At 46.3% G+C, this 25686-nt stretch overlaps 1 protein-coding gene across 1 annotated transcript; it reads right to left on the reverse strand.

Annotated features, from left to right (window-relative positions):
* Positions 1-47: 47 nt before the first annotated feature.
* LOC125944984 (uncharacterized) lies at positions 48-7487 on the reverse strand. The gene is made up of 3 exons (XM_049666488.1): positions 7464-7487; positions 2268-3400; positions 48-94 (listed from the first exon to the last, which is right to left on the reverse strand). The coding sequence occupies exons 2-3, from the start codon at positions 3307-3309 to the stop codon at positions 48-50; spliced, it is 1089 nt and encodes a 362-aa protein (XP_049522445.1). The 5' UTR covers positions 3310-3400; positions 7464-7487.
* Between the last annotated feature and the right edge of the window lie 18199 nt (positions 7488-25686).

Consider the following 25686-nt stretch of genomic DNA (forward strand, 5'->3'; position numbering starts at 1 on the left):
GCATATTGCAGTTATATTATGTACAAAAATATTGATCAAACTGCCACTTACATAGTCTGTACAATGACATCCTTTGCTTCGTGTTGAAGACCACCTGAAACAAGACAGTAGTCGTGAAGTAAGTTGTGCTACAAGCTGCACAGGCAAAGAACCATATTTACAGTTTCTTGCCTCGTAGAGAATAGCAGCATAGGTCATTTATGCTCCGACTTGTACAGCGCACTTGGCACGAGCAGCTAACGTTAGAAAAGCAGAGCCGACTACTGCTCAAGCATGAGAAATATCGCTGTCTATAAATTCATGCCCTGCATTTGGACAGATTCCATGAATGGAGCAATGAACCTTCAGTAAGGTTGTAAAGCTTATGAACTTAAAGGTAGGACAGTCAAAGCAAAACAATGCTAGAAATAGTTTCATTACTTAAATGATGAGTTTATCTAAAAAATTTGCTGACTGTTCTGTATGGACGTTGTGAACAGGCACTCTTGTTTACAGAGGCCTCATTAATTACCTGCGCCACAAACCAACGGAAGCGTTCATAAAGTTTATTCACGTAATGTAACATTGTAACATTCAGATAAATGCAGATGAAATTTTGGTATAAACCATGACGTCACTGCAAGATAATATGAGAACTTCTCATTTGATTTCATTCTAATATGGGAACCATGCAGTCTCATTTTTTGCGCCTCTTCTGGCTTACCGAGTATCTTCTCATGATAAGTGCGGGTTCTTTTTTTTTTTTTGGTATTGCAGAAGGGTAACTTACTAACACAGCTGAACTAACTTATTTATTTGGTGTCCCTTTAAGAAACTGAAACAAAGCTTGCTACTGTGAAACAAGAAGTTCATATCACAAGTCTGTAACCTACATCTATTGAACATCTAAAGCGAACAATATAGATGCCGTTATAGAGATTGTAACAATGTCATGTAAGTTGTAAGCTCATATCACATTTGTTTGTTTTGATTCTCTCGCCGATGCAGTTTACAGAACCGCATTGCATGATATATTCAGAAGCATACATAAAAATGTGTTGCAATTAATGTTCTAGGCTGCACAGAAATATTTGTAAGCTTCGGGCTTGACGTAGTCTAAACTTGCACATTTTTGGCAATTTATGTAACTACAACCCACTAAATAGAAATTCTGCTTTAAGCAAGATAGTAAAATTCATTTTTCTCTCTGAAACGCAAGATACTTTAGTCAAATCAATTCAGCGGTTGTTCAAATGATAAAAAAATTAATTCTGGGATTTTAGGTCGATCTGATTATGTGGCACGTCATAGTGTGGTACTCCGGATTAATTCTGACCTCCCGGAGGTCTCTAATGTGCACATAAATGAAAGTACACGAGCAGTTTTGCATTTGACACCCATTGAAATGCGGCCGTCGCGGCTGGGATTGAACCCACTATCTCGATCTCATGCAGCGGGACACCATAGCCCCTAAGCTACTGCGGCTGGTCATGGGTTGTCTAATGCGAGTGCGTTTGAGTGCCGAGGACAGACCTGAACATTTCGAAATCTTACGTACATCCGTACAAAGAAATTCGAGTTGGCCCCAGGCTCAACATGTAGCTTAAACACGTATATTAGTCTTTAAAAAATATTTACATTCACTTGGCAGGAAAGGGTTTACTACCGGTAGATAAAATAAAGCCCAACTTTCATCGTGGTAAATTTTGTGTCGAAGCCTCCATGTTGGTAGTACATCCTTGCGACATTGCAAATTTCTAGGCATCTCGTACTTGAGCCGTTATTGCACAGGAATTGTTTTACAAACTTCCTCGGCTGGGTTTGTTTCTAGTAGGATGCATTGTAGGCCCTCACCGATAAGCAAATCAATGGACCCGACCAGATGCTGTCAAAGTCCACGACGTTATGGCAAGCTGGTGAATAAACGCCAGGGTGACGTCGCCACCTATCGTTCGTTTCTACGCCTTTTATGGCTTACCGAACCCCTACTTACGGCAAGGGTAGCGACTTAACTATTGCAGAAGCATAATTTTCTTATATACAGCCTAGCTTAATTTTACTTTTAGCGTCCCTTCAAATTGAAGCTGGCCCAGTCAAGTGCCACAATCACTGTAGCTGATCTGACCACGGACAATTAGCATGGCGAAACCTTAATCATAAAAGAGCATTCACTGTCTACTGAAGCTTCATTTATTCCAATATCGTGCAGTGTAAAACTTCCTGCCTGAGGTCACTTCCGCCAGTAGCATGGCTGACTATTATAAATTTATAAAAAGAGAGGCCCTCACCTTTAGGTGGTTGAAGGGGTGCCTCGTTTTTCTTTCCAAGCACAGGTGGTTTTGAGACCTTGAGGCTGGGACTTGGAGCTTTTCTGCACCTCAGTGCTGAAGCAGTTATGAGTGCGGACTTCCTTTGCCTCCAGAGTGACTCGATCCATGTAATATTCTCCTCACCCGTCCTCTCCAAGAGCTCTGCACTAGTTGAAGGTGCTTTAGGAAGTGATTTTTCTTTAGCAACTTTCAACAGAGCTACTGTACTTTTGTCGTGCCGAGTGTTTTTGTTCAAAGATCTCCCGGGAACGTGCCAAAACGTTTTCTTGAGTTTTACGGTGTCAAGACGAGAGTCACTCACTAATGAGGCTTTTGACGTACGTGCATTATTTCTTCGCAATTCACAAGGTTCATTTTCAACTCCGAGGTTTTCCAGAGTTTCACGGCCTACTGGCGCCGCATCTCCCGTCGCCGGTAAAACTGCTTCGACTTGAGATGCCTCAAAATGCTTTGCAACGTCTGAACTTTCCAACTGTAAACCGCTCCCACACTTTAAAGCACTTGCTGCTTTATACTTGCTGTTTTTTGTTAGCCAAACTCCCTTGGTATTTTCGGGACACTGAGAGCACGAAATGTTTGGTGCAGACCAAAGGCTTTTCTTTTGCACAGCTGCCCTTTCATAGTAAGCACCAAGCCCATCGGGCCTTGCTTCAGTGGGCACTGCAAGTGGGCTCTGAAAAAAGCCGAAGCTGTCTTGCGTGAAAGCCGTTCTCGACCTGGCCCACACGCTGTTTTTCTTCGCAAGTTCAGGAAACACCCCTCTCATGAACTGCTGCTCATTGGTTTCACTCCAAGAACAATCTGGCTCGGGAAAGTCTTGGTTAGAGAAGTAGCCGACAGGTTTGCATGATTCGTCAAAACCTGCAGAGTTCCACAGGTCCAGAGAGTTTAGTGGCAATGGCGTAGGCCCGCCCCCGTTCTGAGAACAACATGTAGAGCTGGTACTCGGAGAAAATGGTGGGCGCGTCCTTTTCCGCTTACGCTTGCTGCTGTCGCTCATTTTGCTACCTTCTTGCTTCAAGTCAGCTGCACTCGATGTGCTGCATGTTCCTGTTGCTTGATATTCCTCACTCGAGCAATTTTTCCTATCGCTTTATTAAAAAAAGGAGGTTTCATTTCTTGAGTGAGCAAGTTTTACATCAAGTAAAAAACATATTCAAGATGCAATCACAAACCAAGAACACATCGTCCGCGGCAAGCAATTGCTGTTAAAGGCCAACTTTAACGAAATTTTTGAATGCTCAAAAAGTCTAGTTTAAGGTATATCACAGTTAGAGAAGCCTCTGTGCAAAATAGTACATTCAAAATAGAAGCCGAAGCATTACAAGAACTCGCAAAAGTGGTAGTTCTGGATACCTGGACTGAAAAAAATAATGTCGCCACTTCGCTTGAAATGCGAAGCATCGATTGCGATGGCAAATTAGTAGAACTATGGATAGTAGTTTTATCGGCCGTATAAACTTGTAAGCATTCGCTTACTAACTAAATTAACAAGCACAGTGTCACGCAGTGCACAGCTAAACATGAGCACATCTCGCTCGATGACCGCGGAAACTCACTGTCAAAACGCTGGAGTGAGGAGACGCGGCGGCAGCAGCGAGCGAATTTACCTTAGCGCTCTCTCTCGTTTCGCTTCAACGCGAACTAAACATCGAAAGCACAGCGCATACGAAGCTACCGGCACTCGGCGCGTGCACTTTGTCCCCATCGCAAATCGCTTTGAAGGTGAGGCACGCAGCACACTTCGCCCGCATCGCAGATCGCTTTCAAGATACGGCGCCCGCGTGGTCGCACTGGGAGCAGCAGCCGACGGAGCAGAATGCACCCCTCTCCTTCGCCTCGCCTCGCCTCGCGAAAGAAGACCGCGCGCTTTCGGCCTTCCTCCCTCCCTCGCGGGCGCTACATTGAGCCGCGATTGCCGGCTGACCCTCGTTCACTTTCACCCGCACACATAGCGTACGGCGCGCGGCGACCATTTTATCGTTGTTGGACTTTATTCGGAACCTCACAGCGACGGCGAAGACGACAACTACGGTGACGCCGATGGCAGAAATGCGCTTGGAGTGTCCATATAATTGCTATCACAATAAAACAGGAAAGACGGATCTGTTACAGGCACAGGTAGCGGTACAAGGTAGATAGAGAAGTTTCGAGCAACAGAAAAAAATAGATTAAGGAGATGTATGCAAAAATGCTAGAACCATGTATAGCATACTGGATTAACTCAAGTAGGCTAGTCGACTATTTGTCACCAGCCCGTTTCAAAGGGGAGGCCAATAAAAATTCGAGGACATCTAAGCCCTTATGTGTTGTGAATGCGAAAGCATTTATGTCCAATTGAACGCCGCTGAGCGGTTCTTAAAGTTTTGCGCTGCGAGTAATATACCAAAGCGGTACGTGTTGCCTGAGCCAGCAAGCAGCAGCAGCCTGTGACTCTTGCTCGGGCACCAGGCGCCAGCTTCCGAGAGCGAGAGCGAAGGTGACGTGGCGTCGCAGCCAATGGGACTTCAGGTGCCGTTTCGCAGCTACAGACTACAGAGGCCGGCTTTTTTCGCTAAATGGGCCATTTGACGCTTTCGCATCAAAATCATTAGCATCATCTATATCTCGCGGAAGCGGCCGTAGAATACACACCGCACGAAAACTCAACGTGCGCATTGCCTTTCTTGTCACATGTTGCGGAATATTTTCAGAGGATATATCGCGGGCAATTTTTCAGCTCTGCCTCGAAAATGTTAATTGCCGCCTCAGCCGTATATATAGGCCTTTCCTACCTTTATTTCTTCCTGTACCTTTCTATATGCTTATTCATTGACACTGTGGCATCTGTAGGCCGTACCTGCCTTCTGTTTATTCATTTTTCTAAACAAATCACGTGTGGTTTCACACACCATCCACTGTCTGAACTGGTAGCTTATCGTAGATGGTAGAGTTTATTTGTTGCCGGTATAGTTTTCTTTCTCTTCCTTTTTCTCTCTCTTTTTTGAATTGTGGTGATTCAGCACTTGATATGGTAATTTTCGCGTTTGTGTGCCTACTGTGAAGTTTATTGATGTTCGTGTAATATTTACAAGTACTTTCCCGCGCATATATCTTCCTGTTTTTAGTTTGATGTTACCTGCCACTGCAAAGTACGAATAATGTTTTTCACGATAGCGGGCCGCAATATGAATCAGCACCAACTCGCGCAGTTTTCCCTTCTTTTGGGTAATACCGCTTTTGTTATATAATGCTTCTTTTTGCCCCAATGAATAACGCTTGTTTGACGTAGATGTAACGGTATTTTCCATTTACTCAATGCCTTCCTGAAGGACATGCAAAGCATTCATAAATAAATATATAAGAAAATAAACATGCCTTAAGCATACACGTGCAAAAGCTACAGGAATTTGTGTTAGATGTAATTAGCATTTTAATCGTTATTGGTTTTAGTTACGGTCATTTTTGCTTTGGCGACAAATACATATACTAATAAATACGTAAATATTTATATAATCCATCATTACATGCTTTGTGTACATTTCTCGCGCCATCCAGCTTTGAGACTAGTGTACATAGCAGAACACAAATATTTTCTTTAATGCGCAAAAAAATTGCACGTGTCAGTGACACAGGATCTTGCATACTTGTCTTTGGACTAACATGCTTAATTCTGTGAGTCGGGTTTGTGTGTTTACTGCCAAAGTCAACGCTATACATACATAGAAAAGCACAAAGCATTTCTGTACTCTCGTATAATAGTTTTGAATGATTTCGCTTGTGAGCTGATACATGTCAATATCCGCAGCACTTGTTCCCGTCAGTATACAGGATTAAAAGTTTCAAAATCGAATGGTCAAGTGACCTCCATTACAGTTGGTGATTTAGCACGATTACTGTGGCGATTGTGGAAAAAAATTATTGGGTGTTTCTGTGAAGAACACGATATAATTATGAAGCGCGCCGTACTGGGGGCTCCGAATTAATTTTAACCGCCTGTGATTCTCTAACGTGGAACTAAATCTAAGTACACGAGCGATTTCAGCATGCGTCTGTGCGCGGATCATGCTTCGCCTTGCCCTACCTTGCCCTATCATGACGGGAAAATGCACAGACGAAAGCAAGCGCCGGCACCAGCAGGCGATTCGATCAAAGATCAAAAAAGGATACTGGCGCCTATTATCAAATGTTTTTTTTTTCATACACGTACTCCCAGTACATTCACGTTGGTATGTAGAAATTGAATATATCTGAGCTCGTCATGGTTAAGGAATACATACTGTGGAAGCTTACCAAAACGATAAACATACATATAACCCGCAAATTGCGAAGTATTGTGCGTTTCCGGCACCATGACGAGCTCAGATATATTCAATTTCTACATACCAACGTGAATGTACTGGGAGTACGTGTATGAAAAAAAAAAAAACATTTGATAATAGGCGCCAGTATCCTTTTTTTCCCCTCGTACACTACCAGAGAGCCCGAAAGCCTCTCTGACGCATGAAAAACCCTCGGTTGCGAGCGCCACGGTGCGGAGAAAGAGCCGACCATGCCCACAACTGAGATTACGCTCTCTCCATGCAAATGGGACGCAAAACGTGCCAACCTGCGCAATCTCGGAGACCATGGGTCAAGCATTGCATAATGTTGATTCCCAAAAGTCAACTTTGCCGCAATACAGCAGTGTAACGCGGTGAAGCATACGCAATGTATTGCGGTGAAGTATATGAAGATTGGAAGGGGGCCATGTCATGGGACACAGTATGTATTCCTTAACCATACACGCATGCACTCGCCGTGTCAAGTCACAGTACGAGCACCGATGCGCCTAATAGTGGGCTGGCAGGCCTTCAGAGTTATTTTGGACGTGCCTGTGGCGATTTGAGCACTTGGGGGCAGTAAAAGGTATGCATTCATTTTTTTCGGAATCGTCGATTTTTCGGACGTTGACTGTACAATTTTTTAATGTATGTCGATCTCTCTCTGGCGATGCACTACATATCAAACAAAGTCAGACGTAGTTTTCTTCAGCAGCTAACGTTCACCGTTCCTTTAATTTCTGTAGGACGGAATTCTGGCCCTACTGAATGGTAATGTATCTGTGGCTAAGAGATGAAGATGAAAAAGACACAGCAAAATCCAGAATGATATAAAAGGAAGGAGGATACATACATTGAACAATTCGCTGGGGACCCTGCTCTCAAGAAAAAATATCAAGAAAAAATGGCAGTCTCCCCGGAAAATCTACGGGTGCGGTGGTCGGCCACGCTGCTCAGCTCAGAACTCCAAGACCAACTTTGGGCCGCCCAGCGAGCCATGGATGCCGTGCGGGAGCAACAGCTCCCAGTGGCCGTCTAGGCGGCCCCAGGCTGCCTCCAATCGCCGGATTTCAAATAAACTTATGTCACTCACTCACCCTGCTCTCGTATCCATTCTTCGGATGTACAAACATAAGAGATGATTGTCCTACACAGAAATCGTACATTTAACATGTTATGGCACAAAATATGAAGAAGAAAAAAAGGACTGGAATCGCTTAACCAAAACAAACGTAACATGCTTGGCACACACTGGAATGCTTGAACCGCATGTTCGAGCTTACAGTCCAGAGAAACTAATGCGAGCTTGGTTTTTTATTGGACAAAACCCGGTGTGTAACTTTGAGAAATTTTTTTATGTGAGTAAAGCGGAGAGGTCAGCCGGAGGTGCTTTGTTTCTGGCCTGCGACTATATGGAGAGGCCAGGGAGAAGAGAAAAAAGTACATAGAATGAGTGTGAATGACAATGATCATGTACAGTGACTTATGCAAACGTGTGATATTCGTCTTACCTGCCAACCTGTGAACTTCAAAATTCGTAAATATACTCACAAACATGACAAAGGGAGAAGGGTGAAGGGAAGGTAGCAGCACACATTCGTGTTTGTTTGCCCTGAGCACATATCTTTTGCAGGGCACATACGCACATTATTTACTATTATGTTTAGATACAACACAAGGATCAGCAAGCTAGGGACAACCGAGACTTAGAAGTAATACAGAGTTACTTTTTCAGCGGCTTTGCTTTTGTAGATTCAGCCTTCTTCAGGAAGTTGTGTGAATAAACTTGCTCGAAAAAGGAGCCCCCTGTTAGCGCCTTGCATTGCCACAAAAAAGGCAGCACAGACACCATCGGAATTTCTTGCTTGTATACAACTTTATTTTCTTCAATCTTGCTCACCCTAACATTCAATGCCTTTAGAACACTGTGATGAACAGAATTTACATTTCGTAAGGCTTGATGTAACATTCGGGAAATTTTAGAAGAAGCCCAAATTCGTAATCCTTAATGGTGGTGAGGCCTCTCTCTCTCTCTCTCGGTGCAGCAGTCATGTGACAGCATGAAAATCTCACCTCCTCTCTGTAGGTACAGTGTACTACTGCAGGTGCGAGATGTGTGCTTTTTCCTTCGTCTGCTGACAGGTCGGCGCTCTTCGCCCTTCGTTCTTAACGCGAGTCATGTCTTATGAAGATGACGACATCGTTGCCACTGATCATAATCATGTTGGTGTACTCTCTTTTGTGGCGGCGTCACCGCGTTCCAATGCCAAGGAGAATTAGGTATTGCGTGTCGCCTCCGCGTCCTTCTATTCAGGGATCGTCTTGTCGTACAGAATCGGATACGGCGCACTGTCTCCAAAAACCTTTCCATGAGGACATCCCGGTTTAGATTCATCAATGTAAAAAAAAAAAACAATCGCAAACCATCACAATCGAAACAAGCGCGAACGACATCAAACCAGGCAAACCAAACATGCGCGAGCGAGAGCTTACGTGAGCAGACGATAGTACGAAACGAGCGGTCCGGCTGAGATCACATACGAGTACGCACCGAGCGGTCGGGCAGGTCCGCATACACCAGTTTCCCGCGCGCCCGTCACTGAAGGGGCCGCTCTCAATGGTCTCCGCCTTTCTCGGCTCTGTTGGAAGGATGCAAGGATGCGGAAAAAAAATCTAACCAATTTTTACGTAGATTGCGCTGTTGGGGTAGTATATTAGATACCTCCATCATGCAGCAAAGTCTACGTGAGCCAAACAGGAAGGTGCGTGAATGTGCGTTTGCGTTGGCATGAATTGTCAATTATGAATAAAGCGAGTGGACACCTTCCTTATATTGCTTGGCGTGCACGTGTAAGCCGATCCTGAAAGAAGTAAAGATTTTGTGTCGGTGCCAAGATAGCCGAGCGAGAAACTTACGCGAGGCGTACCATATAAGAAAGAAGGGACATCACTGTGTCAGCGACGCCTCAGTTTATCTGCACAACAGTGAGATGAGGTTTGTTGAAGAGCGAAGTTAGGTCACGTGTTGCATGAACAGAAATATATTTTTCGGTGATTGTGTTTTTGCTACGCATGCTCAGCGGTGTATTTCTGAGATGTACTTATATGGTGGTCTTCGTGGAATAAGAGCTAGTTGCAAGCAGTTGTGACGAAGCCTTTTTGCAGCGTCGACCCTCTCTTGCTGGTGGTGACAGTGCGTATCTGACTTCGCGTACTCATTTGAGGCGCGGCAACACATGGTTCGAAACGAGACCGACAAGACGCCGACGCCAACGATTGACCGACTGTTCAGCACAGTGTGCCACTGAGACCATTTTAACATACCGGTCCGCGCGGTGATTGTGCGCGCATTCCGGCCGCTGTGTCGGCTTTCATTATATCATGTTAGTGTAGTTCCCTATGGGAAAACAAAAATATTGCTTTTTCTTCAAACAGCATGTGTCTTTCGCGTGTATTTGTGCGCATATAGTTTTCCATCAGTTGGTCTTGTAGAAAAAAAAGTTGTAAGCTTGCTGCTTCGAACAAATAAAGCATATCTCCCCTATCCCGCGCCCTGTTCTCAGATTTACGTGAAGTATAGTTACAGAAAAATAATGCAGCGCAACATTCCGTTCATGTATGCGTCTTCCTCGCGTAACATAATACGGAGTAATTGGTACGAGGGCTCTTAAATTGCGGTCGGTCCTCGGGCGCCGAAAACAGTTTTATTTCGCTATTGTATATTAAATATTTGGCCCGTAAGCTGTGTTAAATTTCTTTCCAGTCCATACTTACACTAGAGAGAGAGAGAGAGAAATAAACTTTTATTTTCCGAAACGGTAATCCGAGTCAGGACCCGGTTCACCCTAGGTGGGAGGATTCCTTATTCCAGGAACCCTCTGGCTTGGGCTGCCTCCTTGGCCCGGGCGACAAGACTGCGTTGATCGTCCAGGTCGTCAGAGGAAAGCTTCGCCTCCCACGTTTCAGTGGTGGTAGAGAAGTGCGCTGAGTTGGGTTGCTCCTCGTGTCTTGTGTCGTCTTGTTGAGCTTGTGAGCTGGGGTCTGGGGATGTGTTACGCAGTGGGCAATCCTGGACCATGTGTTGCAGGGTGTCTGGGACGTCACAGTGGGTGCATGTGTATGAGTACTCTGTAGGATATAGTCTGTGCATGATTATTCCGTGTACATAGGTGTTTGTCTGTAGGCGGCGGAGGATGACTTGTTCCTCTTTGCTTAGCTTCTTGTGTGGTGATGGCTACGTTCTTCTGCTGAGTCGGTGTTTCTTTTTTTTTTTCATAAGAAAGAAAGGTCGGGGTAGCTTGCACCAGTGGCACAAGGCTAAAGACACAGCGGAGCTGATCAGTTCCTAGCTAGTCGTGGCTATACGAAGTGATGCTAAGTTATATGAAGTAATGCCAAGTGATGCTAAGTTATACGAAGTGTATAAGCATTTTCTTGTTGTTGTCCGTGGCATAGGGGAACGCCTCGCGAAGCACTTGCAGTCCGAGCACACGTAGGGGAAGTGGGGCGAAAGCTATGCACAGTGTACGGGCGGCGCGCAGCAGAAGACACGCCGGGATGACGTCACGGTGCATGCGCAGTAGCGCGCACCTGGCGGGAGCTCGGCGAAGCCGTGTCTGCGTCGGGCGAAGCGAGCGTGCACTTGCGCCGTGGGTTACTAGGAAATGCGAGGTGACGTCATCGCTACTGCTTCGGCGCATGCGCGGCTAGGCGAGGTTGGGCCAGGGGGTGCGCAGCTGTGGCTTGGCTGCTAGCAGCTTCCGGTTCGACGGACGACGCGGCGGCATTGACGGCATGCCCGGCGCACGTGTTTTTCTACGCGGTTTCAACTGTCAGTCGTGCGAAGCTTTCCGTCCGCTTTGTCGACCAGCAATGTACCATTCATGCAGCTGATTTCTAGGTTCCAGTTCACTCTGGGCGCGACGATGACGAACCAAGAAAGACAAGGATACGCTTTTATTCATAAAGGAACTCTGGTTGTTGTTTCGGCGGCCTTTTTTGTTTCTGCCAGGTTTAGCTCTATACGACATTTGCCGTTGCTTGGACGCACCGTCACTGACTGCTGTGCCTGCGGGTCAGTCAGACAGGTGAAAAAGTTATCGTTATCCGATAATTTATCAAGCGTACAGAAGCATTACTTTGAAAATCGGGTGCTGAGGCGATGGCTACAGCGGTGCATGCTGTTCTGTGATCGTAGCTAGAAAGCAATATCGTCGTTATAACGGCGCAGCTAGCGCTGAAAATAACTTTGCGCGCTGTCGACGGCATTTCTCGGTCGAAACTCTAGGTTCATTTGAAGTGGTACGTAGTTAGACGTTCTCGCTTTTTTTGTCAACAATGGCAGTATCGCCGTCATATTACGACTGCGCATTATCTCTATCTGTGCTGAAGGAGCTAAGGGGAGCTAGTTGGTTACGAATATTATGTATGTATCTCGCTGTGTCCCGCCTAATTTCGCGCCGTAAAACATTGTTTCATAATACCTCTATATGTGCATGCGAGTACTGACACAGTTCTGGTTGCCTGAGTCAATGTTAGGGAAAGAAATAACTTGGGGAATCATTCCGTGTCGGCCCTTACACAGCTAATCGCCGCCTGGCAAGTGGCACTGTACGTTCATTTTCTTTTTGCTCACGGATGGTCTCTGCCTTGTTACAGTTTTGGAAGTAGCAGCCATTCCTCTGATGCTTGTGCACAGCTGACTCAGCAAGGGTTGCTGCAAGGCAGTAGTTACATGCGTTCACCTTTAACGCTTGAATTTGAGCAGCCAACGGCTGAACAGCCGACGATGATTTTGCAAGGCACCTGCAACCGGGTAATCTTCGAGTGGGACAAAGCCGGACTGCAAGCGCAAGTGGCTCAGTCAGATAAGGCGTTGCGCTGCTGAGCACGAGCCCGCGATATCGAATCCCGGCCGCGGGGGCCGCATTTCGATGGAGGCGAAATGCGAAAACGCCCGTGTGCTTGCGTTGTAGTGCATGTTAAAGAACCCCAGGTGGTCAAAATTAATCCGGAGCCCTCCACTACGGCGTGCCTCATAATCAGAACTGGTTTTGGCACGTAAAACCCCAGAAAGAAGAACGGACTGCAAGCGCATCAATGGAATTCAACGGCGAAGCAGTGGCAGCGGCTGCGCTGACTCGAACCGGAAGCAGCTAGCAGACGGCGCATCCCACAATCCCTCGCTATTTTACGGGTCACCTATAGCCGGGGCGATAGCCTAGTTAGTGGCTACGGCGTTGTTCTGCAACACTCGATCTCGCGGGTTCAATCCAGGCCACGGAGTTCAGTGGGGGTGAAATGGAACAACACTCATGTACTTATATTAAGATGTAAACTAAATCAGGTGCCTCATAATCATATCGTAGTTTTGCCACGTAAAACCCCAGAATTTGTTTATTCAAAGAAATAATTAAGGTAGCTGTGTCGTTCGGCTTTTTTCTAGGGGTGTAAACACAATAAAATTATTCTCGAGTCTGATTTCCCAGGAAAACCGGTTATGCTTATTATATATTTCAAACATGCGTGTAATGCCGATCCCAACTGTACGTCCACTCAATTGAGCAGCTTGCATATTGTTAACGGCTGCTTTCGTTATCCTGTGCACTATCATAATGAAAATAACAAAGCAATTAAAGGAAAGGCATGCCTCACATACACGCAGATATGTGCATATCTGCTTTCTTCTTTGAAGGAGTTCAGTGTGCTACCACATGCACCCCTCCGTTTTAATGGGATGCAAACTAGGTGAAACTTTCCAAGAAAATACATTTCCTTAGCTGAGTCGAGTTAGCAGACTTACAGGCTGCCCCGAAACGGGACGGTCACATATCGAATGACAGCTAGAAACTTGTTAAGCAGAAGTTATCAACCCTCGTACGTTAATTCGCTCGGGAACTGGTGCGCCTGTGCGCGACAGTCGCAACCGTCTAGCAGCATAATTATTCGGAAGAGACCTCACTTGCATCCGTCACTCGCCCTCGAGACTTCAAAGTGCTGTCATGCGTTACATTCGAATAGAAAGGACTATTCGATAATCTTTAATATTGAATTCTGGAATTGAATACGATCTGAATAGCGAATACCATTCGATGGGACATATATTTCTACTTAATTTCACCTGCTGGCACGTTGAAGGAGATCGCCAGACCAGCCATGGAGATTACATTGGTCTTTACTTCCCAGCCTCCCCGATTCATTCTTAGTATACAAAGGCAATATCTATTCTCTAACACTGTTGTTCATATAAGCATCCAATCATTGCCATCATCCGAAAGCACATTGGTCTTCCTAGGGCTGGTTCTATCTAGAGTGTACTAGAATTATAGTACAATCTAGCTCCATCCGTGATAAGGCCTCCAGCCGAAGGCCGTCTCTCGAAGCTGCCGTGCGCTGTGGCACTCTTCTCTGAAGCCAAACCTCCACCCATGTAAGGACATGAACCGTCGCTCCTTGGTGTGTTCTCGGTGTATTTTCTTTATTTGTTCATTATTTAAGTTTGAATCTGCAATGTGAATGAAGAGAACTAATATCACCCGGAATGTTTGTACATATAGGCAGCGTTCAATATTGCAGAACTGAATCCACTTATTTAGTCACACAGGGCATTCGTCGCCACAAAGTCGTGTTGCAATCTCGCTCACAGGAACCGCAGGACTTTCAAGTCAAGAGAGACAGGAAGGAGAGTAGCTACCTGAATTTAAAAAAACAGAAGAAGAAGAAAACCTACACCACTCTTCTGCAGATCGTGGTGTTCTATTGTAAGTATGTGCATAATTGTGCCTGACCACAATGTCCACCTGATTGTGTTAATAGCGAAACTCTTCTTTCCATAGAGCCTAATGGAAGGCGTGCTAGCGCATTCATCGCTTTCATTCTACCCTGCTTTTCTTCTGGCCTGTTCCGTATCTGTTAAGACAGACAAACAACCAGTCCTAGAAGCTACACCGCTCAACTACAGGTCCGCTAGCACCGTCATCACTGTCACAATAAGAAAAGGCTTGCACAAACCCTCGTTCTAGAAGTTTTTCATACATGCGATAACAGACGGCCCATATACGGGGTGACAATTTTAAGTTTTTCGGAATTTTTAGAAATCGCCTCAGGTAGATAGCCTATTTCCTGTCCTTGATTATTCGAGGAGGCGGACATTAGTAGCACGAGAAATCGAAACACATATTCAACTAATTACAAAATTAAATAATTAACTTGGTTATTACTTGCTGACACATAATGCAATTTACCAATTGTAGCCGGCGAGTTTGCCAGACATATCCATTTGAAATTAATCTCCAGGATGACACCAGTTTGACACGTCTAGAAGCAAGCGCCAAAAAGCTGTTGCTAAAAAATTTAAGGAGAGAAGAGCATTCCGCTATCCTTATATATATCACAAATTTTTCTTCTTTTTTTTCTTGAATATTTTCTTCGGGATCAAAATCAAACGCCTTCTTTGCCTGCTAGAGTTATTGCATGGCGCGGACTTCGAAATGATCAGCCACCTGAACGCCTGAACGAATGCGAGACGGACGGACGCTAAGCAACGCTCGCACGCCCGAACAAACTAGCGAACACACGCACGAATGAACGAGTGAGCGAATGAACAAACGGACGGACGGACGAACGAACGAACGAACGAACACGATTGATCTAATTTTCTGAGTTGTATCCGCTGCTTGCATTAAACAAAATCATTGTATACGGCTCGTTCCAATCAATGTCGCGGGTAAGAGCGAGTAACATTTATAGTTATAATCGAGGCAGAGCGTCAGATAATAAGCGGGTAGAACATAAATTCAGTTTAATTTTTTAAAAGCACGATGGATCGGTATTGTGCAGGTGTGTTTTCTGACATCATGCATATTGCTTCAAACAAAAGGCGAACGATAGTCAAGAGTAATATCGACTTCATTCATATTCATATAGGCAACCATTTTTGTTAGAAAAGACAATTTGCCTGACATAAAATTCGGGCAACGTTGCAGTCATTCTGAAGGTTTCACCGAAAATTGACGGATGATGGAATTCCTTCAGTTTTCGTAGAAATTTAAGGATATTCATGGTTATAACAATGGAACCTCCATTTAGATCTTCTCCCACAGACTACATTTCTGATAATTCCGTGCACCAAGGCTGTTGTTGTTTTTTCTGCACAGATTACCATAATCGTCATAGATTGCTATAATCGACACTAGTCCTAACTAGTTGGTTAGAAACCTCTCCTTCAGGCCGACTTCATATTTTCTTTATATGATATTATATTCATAGAATTTACAAAATACATTGAAATTAAGCCAACCAAGGAATATTAGAGGCCCGGTGTTAATTGTTTATGCTCAAAGTGATCATGTGTCAATGACGTCACAACGTTCATTGCTTACAAGAAGATTGTCCCGCACTTCTATGGCTCACCAAGTTTGTCAGTATCACCAGCTATCAGTACGAATACTTGCTGCGACGTCTTTCAAGAGCCCGATCCGCGACGTTGCACGCCAACAGCTGTGATCGAGCAAATGTACAGGCGCCTGATCACGTGACGCTACTTGCGGTTTTATCCCCTAAAGTTTTGCTTTAGTCATTTGCCTTTACAAAGCGACACATGTTATTCTTGAGGTAGATGACACCACAGTGCTTTTACGGTCGACCAATAGGGTTCGAGTAAAAGGCATTAAACCCGCTATAAAACAAGTCGGCAAAGTCCTTGCAGACGCCATTTCAGGAAAGGTCAGCCAGCGTTAAACGGTAAAGTACAGCGATCTACTCTTCAATTCTTTAGTGTGGCATCGCTGTTCGAGTAGTTTGTTTTCGTGTGTGAATTGTGAGCATCCATTCATAATAGCGTCTCTTCTGTTACATGTTCCCAGGTTCATTCACCTGGTCAAGATGAAGCCCATGTCACTCTTCCTGTTGGCTGTTTGCCTGCTCGCAGTGCAGGCGCAAGACTTTGCCCAACGAACCTTCGGTTTCGCGCATAACCACCCGGCACAGCTGCAGTTCCATCATGTCTACAGAATATCAGCCCAGGCTCAGGGACACCACGATCATGCTTTACCGGCACAGCATGGCTCGCACGCTGGTCATGTTCACCAAGCTCATGGGCATGAACATCAGGGTCAGGTCTCCAACGCTCACCAACACCAAGTTGGCCACGGGCATCATCACAACCACGAGCCCTCTACAGCGACTCATTCCGCGACTACGCCGATTGCTTCGAAAGTGAACACAGTCCCAGTCCTGATGTGGCGCGTCAAGGTTCCTGTTAATACTACAGTTCCCGCTGCACCGTCGACGTCTAACTCCGGCTCATCCGGCACTCAACATGTCGGTAGCCATATCGCCACTTCCATTAGCCACGTCTTCGGCAGGGTCGTCAATCCGCTGGTGGCCCTCCTACAGAACGCATCTGTTTGGCTGAACCACACCACTCCCCAAAATCCCAATGCCACTAGTCTTCAGCACAGCTCTGCCGTGCCCCATGCAGCGGTTATCAAAAAGAAGCTAGCTTTCATCGAAAAGCTCGGCCATCAACCGATGAGCACTGCTTCGGTCCCAGCACGTCCGGCAGTCCTTACTCGTGAGCCCAGTCTGGAACCTGCAGTTACAAGCACGGTGGCCGAGGCGACAACTCGTTACCGCCCGACGACAAAGCTATCGACTCTCACTCCTGTAGTGGTTAGCACACTCGGCGCCCCTGCTCCCACTCTAAGTGCCCTGGTTCCGCGTGCCGACACCTTTCCTAACTCCACATCCCCAATTACCTCGGGCGATTCACCTGCTTCCGTCCATAAGGTCCCCTCGGCAACCCATGTATCAGTCCAGGTTGCAGACACTACAGCGGCAATATCGGAGTCCGCCTTACCAAGCACCGCAGCGTCTAGTCGTGCTACATTGTCTGTCGAAACCCTGCCTAAAACTGTTGGCACAATAACCTCCACCTTGGGCTCCCTTGATCCGCGCGCCAGCCCCTTCCCTGCCCGGACTACCACAATATCCAACCTGCCTGCTTCCCTTCAAGAGGTCTCAACAACCAGTGTCCCAGTCGACACTGCAGCACCGGTATCGGAGTCTGCCTTCGCAAGCACAGCCGCAACCGTGACGACCACTCGTGTTAGATTGTCGACTGTGGATCTTACAAGCACTGTGCCCACCACTACCGTCGGTTTCCTGGATCCGAGCGCTGACCCCTTCACTGCCCCACTTACTTCAATGGACGTATCTACTTTTCGTCCTGTACGCTGGGATCCAGAAAACACGACCTCCAAAACTTCGGTTGTTACCAGCGCCCCCAGCCCGCTTTTCGTCGAAGCTAATACGTGGAAAGTGCCTGCATCTGCACCCAAAGATCGTGCAGCTTCTACTTTTCCGGCGACCACGGACTCGGCTTACGGGCGGTTCGCTCAGTTCACTACGGCTCAAACCAGCGCAGAAACTTTTACTCCACCCTCTGCAGTAACTCCAACAGTTCTCGCTACCAGGGCACCGCCGACCATAACTACACCAACGGACGTTGCTGCGCCTGTGACGCCCTCTATCACGCTTCCCGCCGTGGCGCTTTCCCCGACTTCGGCACCTGCTTTTTCGCAACCTGCGAGGTCTACTGTCTTGGATGTCCGCTCTGTCCGCCCAAAAACCCGGTAGCTCGCTGAACCGTGGCATTTCCAGTAGTAATGACATCAGCGATAATGTAACGTGATTTTTGTAGTAGCATGCCTGTTCAAGCAGGCTTACAATGTTTTAAGAATTTTACCGTACGCATCTTGCATGTATGGGTCTTGACCAGTGTCCTTAAATTGCGCAATAAACACGGGCATTTTATCGCAGAGGCTTCCCCTTCTTTCCTGCTTGCGTCGCACACCAGTTCGCCTTGCCCAGGGGCGTCGAACGCGCCGTACGTAACCCGTTCATCCCATACCAGGTCATATTCAACACTGCGAAGTTATCACCATCATTCTTCATCTGCATTTGCACTGTTTTGTTCATTTCAGTAACTCACCATAGTGTCGGGCTCCAGTGCAACGTCAGATGATCGACACTTGCTTTGGATGTGCCCTGGAATGCGGACGATCCCACTTAACGTTTAATGAAGGGCTGTACTGAAGCCACGCGTACCTGAACACTAGTATAGACTCGTTGTGTGACGGACAATAAGCTTGAAGATACAGTGCTGCAACTCCTGACCTATGTATTTTATTTGGTTTCCTTTTATTTGTCTTATAGCTCTCGGAAAATCCCCAGTACACTCTACATAAATGACCAAGTTTCCCCGTATTGCTACAGGGGACGAAACTTCATCCGTTGTCACTTATCCTGAAGGGGTGCACTCACAAAATAGCGTTTTTCAGAAGTCTGCTGTGCGAACCAAATTTCTCAAATACTCAAATGATTTGCACTCTGAATGCAGTTATCGACTTGAAAGCGACAGCTTTCAAGCTTAAAAGGCTTGAAGGCTTGAAAGACTTGACTTGAAAGCTATCGATTTCAAGTCGCATGATATTAGGAGCGAGTACATGAATTCACATATGTGTAGAACGAACTAGGCGAAGATGATATACTCGTTCAAAACTTAAAGCGCTATATATATATGTATACAACGAACGAGTTAAGGGGTACAGTTTTAGCCATCAGATTGATCTACAACACATACACCCGTAATGACTCGCCCACTAACTTGTTAGCTCGAGCGGGCCTTCCAACACTATTTGCTAGAGCAAAACTAGCGCGCTTGAAATTCCTACACCAGGTACTCCACAATCGGCTGAAAATAGACTCTTCTAAGTATTTATCATTTTCCAAATCTCACCTCTCACGCCACAAACACTCGTACACACTAACAGAATACTCGTTCCGTAATGACATTTTTCAGTACTCGCTTTTTCCGGTTGCAGTGAAAGCGTGGAATAAACTCGACCCAAGAATAACTAACACAGTGTGCTTTTCAACTTTCTGTAACCTACTGGATAAAGCGTTAACCGATCATATTGGCGAACCTTAAACACGCTTAGTGCTGCCATTTCTGTTATTGAATCAATAAACTGATTACCCTGTATTGCGAGTTTTAAGGGAACTGCATGTTAACTGCAAATGTATGGCATCTTTCTGTTGTACAGTTTTCATTTTGCTTTGCTTTCTTGGCCACTGTTGGGCTGTTCATCGCTGTTCTACTTGTTATACAGCTGGACTTGTATGAATGCCCACCTGCTATGGTCTCGTTCGAGACTGGCAGTATTGAAAATAAAATAAAATAAAAATTGTCATGCGTTGACTGTGCATGCAGTTTCTAACGCTACTAAGTCCGACTTCATTAGGGCGCGGATATAAACGGTGCAACACGCACGCGCGTAGTTCGGCTACGCTGGCCAAAAGTGGACCCTCGACAGTTTAACATCATGGCAAGGCCAGCGTGACTGGCGGCGTTCGGCTTGCTCTGACGCCGCCGGCGCGAGCAGGTACAGAACATGTTCTATGTCGCGCTGGAGCCGCTCTACCATAATGCACCAACTAGCCGGCATAATGCCGGCCTTTAGTTGCAGTGCGCCGAGTTTGCGCCTTATCCAAATTAAGAGAAAGGAGCGCTCGAGCACCACACACTTGCGGACATGCGCTTCGGCAATTCTACACAACGAAGTAAAAGCATCTGTTTTCATATTCCTGTTGCACTTCTTCGTTGATTTCACTAACTGAACGTCTGATCAACAAGATAGTTTCTATTGATACAGGGGACGAAAATCTATCTTATGTCACTTATCCTGATATACAGTGCGCACTCCTATCGTATTTAATACATCGTGCACTCCTGTCCTAACTTCCCGGCACATCCAGCGCGACAGGCGGGGTGCTCTGATGCTGCTAGCGTGGGTACGCTAGCACACGGGCGTTTTCGCATTTCGCCTCCATCGAAATGCGGCCGCCGCGGCCGGGATTCGATCCCTCGACCTCAGGCTCTGTAAATATTGTTGTGGCGTTCCCTTAGGCGATTGTCAATGCATCGGCCGGTTTGCCCGATGTAGACTTTACCACATGAGATAGGTATCTCATATACGACACACTGGAAGCATTGTGTGCATGGTTTTACACTGGGACTTCTCTTGGACGCAAGTTTGCTTACTCGGTGACACCGGTTTCCTAGGTGTGGAAAAAAAAAACATTAACATTGGCACTCCGGCCAACCTTCTTAAGGTTGTGTGAAATTCCGTGAAAATATGGCCTTCTTTGCGTTATCACAACTTTGCCCTTCTGTAACCTGTGTCCGTGCGCGACCAGCTCTTTGTTTGCCTCTCTTGTCTTCGTCGGTTCCGCGCTGTAGTTTTCGACGATGTTCAACCAACAAGCCCAACTGGTTACACTGCTCCAATAGGACGTTTACAGCTAGTGGCTCAGCGAGTCCAGCACTTGTAGTCCCCTTCGAGCGGATGGACCATTGCAATTGCGCATGACATACCCAGCCAAGAGTCACATTATTATGGAAGCGCTCAGAGCGCACGTCAGGCACCTTGCTCGCGCCCCTTCCCACTATCTAGCCTCACTGCCAGAAGACCGACCACGCGCCTCTTTTTGTCAGACGATACTGCCTTATCGTATATACCTACCATCAGGTTGCACAGCTGCAGCGAGAGTTTTGTTTCCTCCTTGGTGCTTGGCTCAGCCACAAGTTCAACTGACAGTTCTATGAATTCGAACGAAGGCCGAACTTTCATCACCAGCTCTCAAGCAACTTTCGCTGATCTTGCTGTAAGAAAAAAAATACAGTGATCATACGCTGGTTCAACCACCATGGATGGTTCTGCAGGATCAGTGTTCTTTCCTGCTGAAAGTCTCCACCTTGAAGTTCAAGACATCGCACCAGACGACATCGACAGTCGCGGAGCTTGCTGCTCTTCGTAGTGCTCTTGGCATAATTCTTGAGGAACCACCTAACAAATGCAGTGTTTTCGTGACTCTAAGGAAGCTCTACATTGCTTGCTTTCTGCCTACGCCGTGGACCCTACGAACCTCAAAATCCGAGAGCTCATTCATCGCCTCGTCGAGCAAGGACACGACGTCACCTTTCAGTGGCTCCTTAGCCACTGGGGCGTAATGGGCAACGAATATGCCGATGAAGCTGCTCGATCTGCTCATGAAGAAGGCGCGCAGGAACCAATCCCGCTGTCAAGAACAGATGCAGCAGCGAAACTTCGAGTGCTTGTAAACGATGCCACACAATCTTTGTGGAACGCACCTAGTTTACAGCACACACGTCTGCATCGACTGGACCCCTGTCTTCGACTTCGACCTCCACCTGGACTATCCCGACCCGAAACAACGGTACTTTGACGATTGTGGCTTGGTGTCGCATTTACAAAGTCGTTTGCTTTCCGCATCGAATGGTAGGATAGTGCTGCGTGTGACCACTGCGGCGACGAGGAAACTATCGAGCCCATACTTTGTCATTGTCCACTGTTGGACATGTGGACAAAGTGGACATGTCACGCTGGCTGCAGCTGGACCACAATGCACCTCGCGCTAGCTTGGCTGGCCGGTAGCATGGCGGCCTAATGTTAGTGCGTTGAGCTTGCGCCTTCTCCAAGTGAAAAAAAATGCAGATCCCCGCACAGTAGGAATCGGTGTACGCGAAGCTATTGTGAGAAAGCAATTCAAACTGGCGCATTGCAAGGGACGCGCTGGAAATCTCAGTGACGAACGCTTCCCTCAGCCACCATGGTTGGACCTTGCAGAGTATACAGGGTGTTTCTACGAATACTTCAAGCAATAGTTAAAAATAGCCGTTCTGAAATAAAAGGGTGGTTCCTTCGGAGTCATGCCATCAGCGGTGGCGACCATGGGGTGACGGGTGATACGCCTCAATTAGTCAGTAATTAACAAAATATATGTTAATTAACTTTAGAACTTCCAATATCAGCGGAGTGATATTGGATCTCTCCGTACAAACTATGTAAACTTTTGGAACTGGAAAAATTCGATCACCCGCAGAACTGTGGCACGGTGACTTTAGGCTATCAGAGCACGTGAAACTGAAAACGGGAGGCTGCAGCGGAGCGCAAAGCCTTGTAGCGGCGCTCTGCTTGCGTCACCCAACAGCGGGCAGCTAGCGTGCTGCGGGCCTGCGGCTCCGTGCTCCTCGCTGTCAGTCACATAAATGGTCTGCAAATGGCATACGACATCAAAGTTGGGAGCCAAAGAAAGCTCTCGCTTTCTGTTGCGGCAACACCTGTTGCGGCAACACCTGATCACCGCATGGCTCTGGGCCAAGCTCGGAGTGCCAACTATACAGCATGATATAAAGAGATTGAAATTTCGGAGCTCATGGAGTCACCCGTGTGACGTATCCGACTTCCCCAGCCAGTGCCTGGCCAGCCAAAAACGTTGGACTATATTTTTGCCTTTAAAGTGCGCCGCCGGCTGCACGTCCACAGGTTCACGCCCTTGCTTCTTGTATAAGTGGTGATGTTGGCGCCGTTTCGAGCTTGGAGATTCAGGCCAGTTGGCGTCTATCGTATCTACTACGCACTAAGCGAGCGGCATTAATCTTTGTGAAATCGCAGGCTAGTTCTGCTAACTGGACAACGGTGTTAAATATTTAAGGTTAAATGTCACTGTCGTACTTCTAAACCTGAGCAATAACAGATAAATTCAATTCAAATTTTTTAATTTTATTTTCTTGAAAGGAGGAGCCGGAACTAAAAGGTGAAAAATCAGCTTGACAAGGGGTTCCGACTGTCAGCTCCTTCTGTGTCTCAAGTCATTTCTTTAGAAATGCCCACTCCACATGGGCAACGTTAGAAGGCCGGGGAAGGAACAGGTACTTAAACACGTTTCTGGGCGATAATGTAACGTTTCTTTGCTAAGGCGGACAAGCGATGGCCTGAAGTCACAATGGCTGTTTAAGTGTAGAACTGAAGAATACTGACGCAGTCCGGTAGGAATACGACGAAAATGGCACATCTTGCACAACAATGGACGTGAACCCGTGTTATTAACGCTTGCCTTAACCCAATGCGTCCAGCAAAGTCCAGTTCAGTCCATAGCTATGCGCGTTGCCAGAAGCACATGAGCTCACACGTTGTAATACGTCAGTGCCCATTAAGTATACAGTTAAAAAGCATCCCGAACGACCGAAGACACAAAAAAAAAAAGACAGACGGGGCTTTCTGTGTCTTCTCTAGCTCCCGCTGTTTTCTATACCATTTACAACATTTACCAACCCGCCCACTTTTCACTTCTACTGAGTGTCCATTAAGGTTATACGCTCGAAACACGCATGGGCCTTAAGATGAGTAGTTAAATTACAGGAGCGAAACCTTCCAAAAAGAAGAATTGCAGCATGTGTTGTTTAATACTGTTCTCTCCTCTCGTCAGGCTGTGTGCTACGGCGCTGCTGTTGGCACGCCGTTTCAGCGTTCGTTGCCCATATCACTACCATATACCGAATATATTCTGATATCTTTGTCAGCGCTATTCATGTGAGCAGTCACAAGATTGTTTAATATCATGTCGGCATAGTTCAACAGGGTGTTAGACAGCCCTCGATACAACGCTATGCAAGTGAATTTAACGACGCACGACTCTCGAACTGGCAGGAGTGACATCAAACAGAACGGAAGATGTTCTTCATTTTTTCGTCTCTCTTCGAACAGCATTGGCGTGCCCCAGGCTTACGAGTCATTAACAGCGCTTACGCAAATGAGACGCACACCATGAAGCACACAGTACAGAGGACAAAGCGCTCGACACCTGACTTTTGCTGTTGATTGCAAGTAAAAAAGAAAAAAGAAAGAAAAATACGAGCGCGACACAGGCTAATAGAAAAAAAAAACGTGATATCATAAATTACGTCCTCGCGCCGAGCAGTCTTTGCGCTGAACAGTCAAACGTATTGATAGTTTGCACGGGGCGACACAGACGCAGCTTCTCACCGTGCATGAAGGTTGGCCTGAGCTATAGCATGCTTTGAACGGAGCTTTGTAATCAAAGAACTGTAGTACACGTCGAGCGCCTGCAAGACGGTGTTGGTTGCCGGCGCCTTGAGACTGCCAGGAATCACACACATTGAGTCCAGTGGATGATTCAGCATGCTCTTGAACTTACCTTGATAGTGTAATTCGATCACTGATACGGAGAAGGTTTCATTCCCGACGCACAGGACCTCTTCATAATGAGGTTTCTATGATAGAGGAAGAGAAAACATTCATGTGTTGTGAGGCTTGGTTCGCATCAAATTTTGTGGGGGAAACCATTCTCAGATTATTTTTTACTCTTCATTGAAACGTTTTTTTTTTTCACCTTCGTTTTCTTATAAAATAATATGCATGTGCGGCCAAACTTCGGCGCACAGCAGCCAAGTACGATGGTTCTTTGCGAGATACGTTTATTGTCTTAATGTTTGTGCTACGCCACAAGGAATCCTCGGCTTTGTATTAATAAAGGTTGCGATCTGCCAACGCACGGTTTGCCATTCCTACAACACTCAGTAAAATTACACCCTCGAAGAGCGATTGAATCTCTAAATATACTTCTTGCACCCTTTCTCTGCAAACATTTAAATTTGGTGCATTTATTAGCAGAAAACCCTTAGCGCACCGTTCCAATAATTTCAGCGTGCTAAAAGTATGTGTTATGCGGCACGCCCACCTTGCAGAATTTGAGAGTGTTCGGGCACTTTAACATTTCAAGCAAGTATATACCATGAGCGTCTATATCTCAGTGCTTTGCGCCAATCATTGTTCGAGCACGCCACATGGTCACAGTAGGCTATGGATGACAATCTGCTACTTGATGTAAATGGCGTCGCCGGTGATAAAGTGGAAAGACATAACTTTCTTTTATTTCCTACCCTGCCTTTCGCTTTTTGCAACTGGCTTTAAGTTCTTTCAGCTCTGTGTTGTTTTATAGATCAGCTGCCAATCGTCGTCTTCTTTCTGGGGTTTTTCGTGCCAAAACCAGTTTTTATTATGAGGCACGCCGTAGTGTAGGGCTCCGGATTAATTTTGACCACCTGGCGTTTGTAACGTGCACTACAACTCAAGCACACAGGCGTTTTTGCATATCGCCTCCATCGAAATGCGGCCGCCGCGGCCGGGATT

The sequence above is a fragment of the Dermacentor silvarum genome, chromosome 4 (assembly GCF_013339745.2).
Source record: "Dermacentor silvarum isolate Dsil-2018 chromosome 4, BIME_Dsil_1.4, whole genome shotgun sequence".
Lineage (NCBI taxonomy): Eukaryota > Metazoa > Arthropoda > Arachnida > Ixodida > Ixodidae > Dermacentor > Dermacentor silvarum.

Excerpts from the sequence above, each read along its gene's own strand:
- LOC125944984 (XM_049666488.1), bottom strand. The coding sequence starts at position 3,309 with ATGAGCGACAGCAGCAAGCGTAAGCGGAAAAGGACGCGCCCACCATTT. Across the intron at positions 95-2,267 it reads ACCCCTTCAACCACCTAAAG|GTGGTCTTCAACACGAAGCA; the intron begins GTGAGGGCCTCT and ends GTCTTGTTTCAG.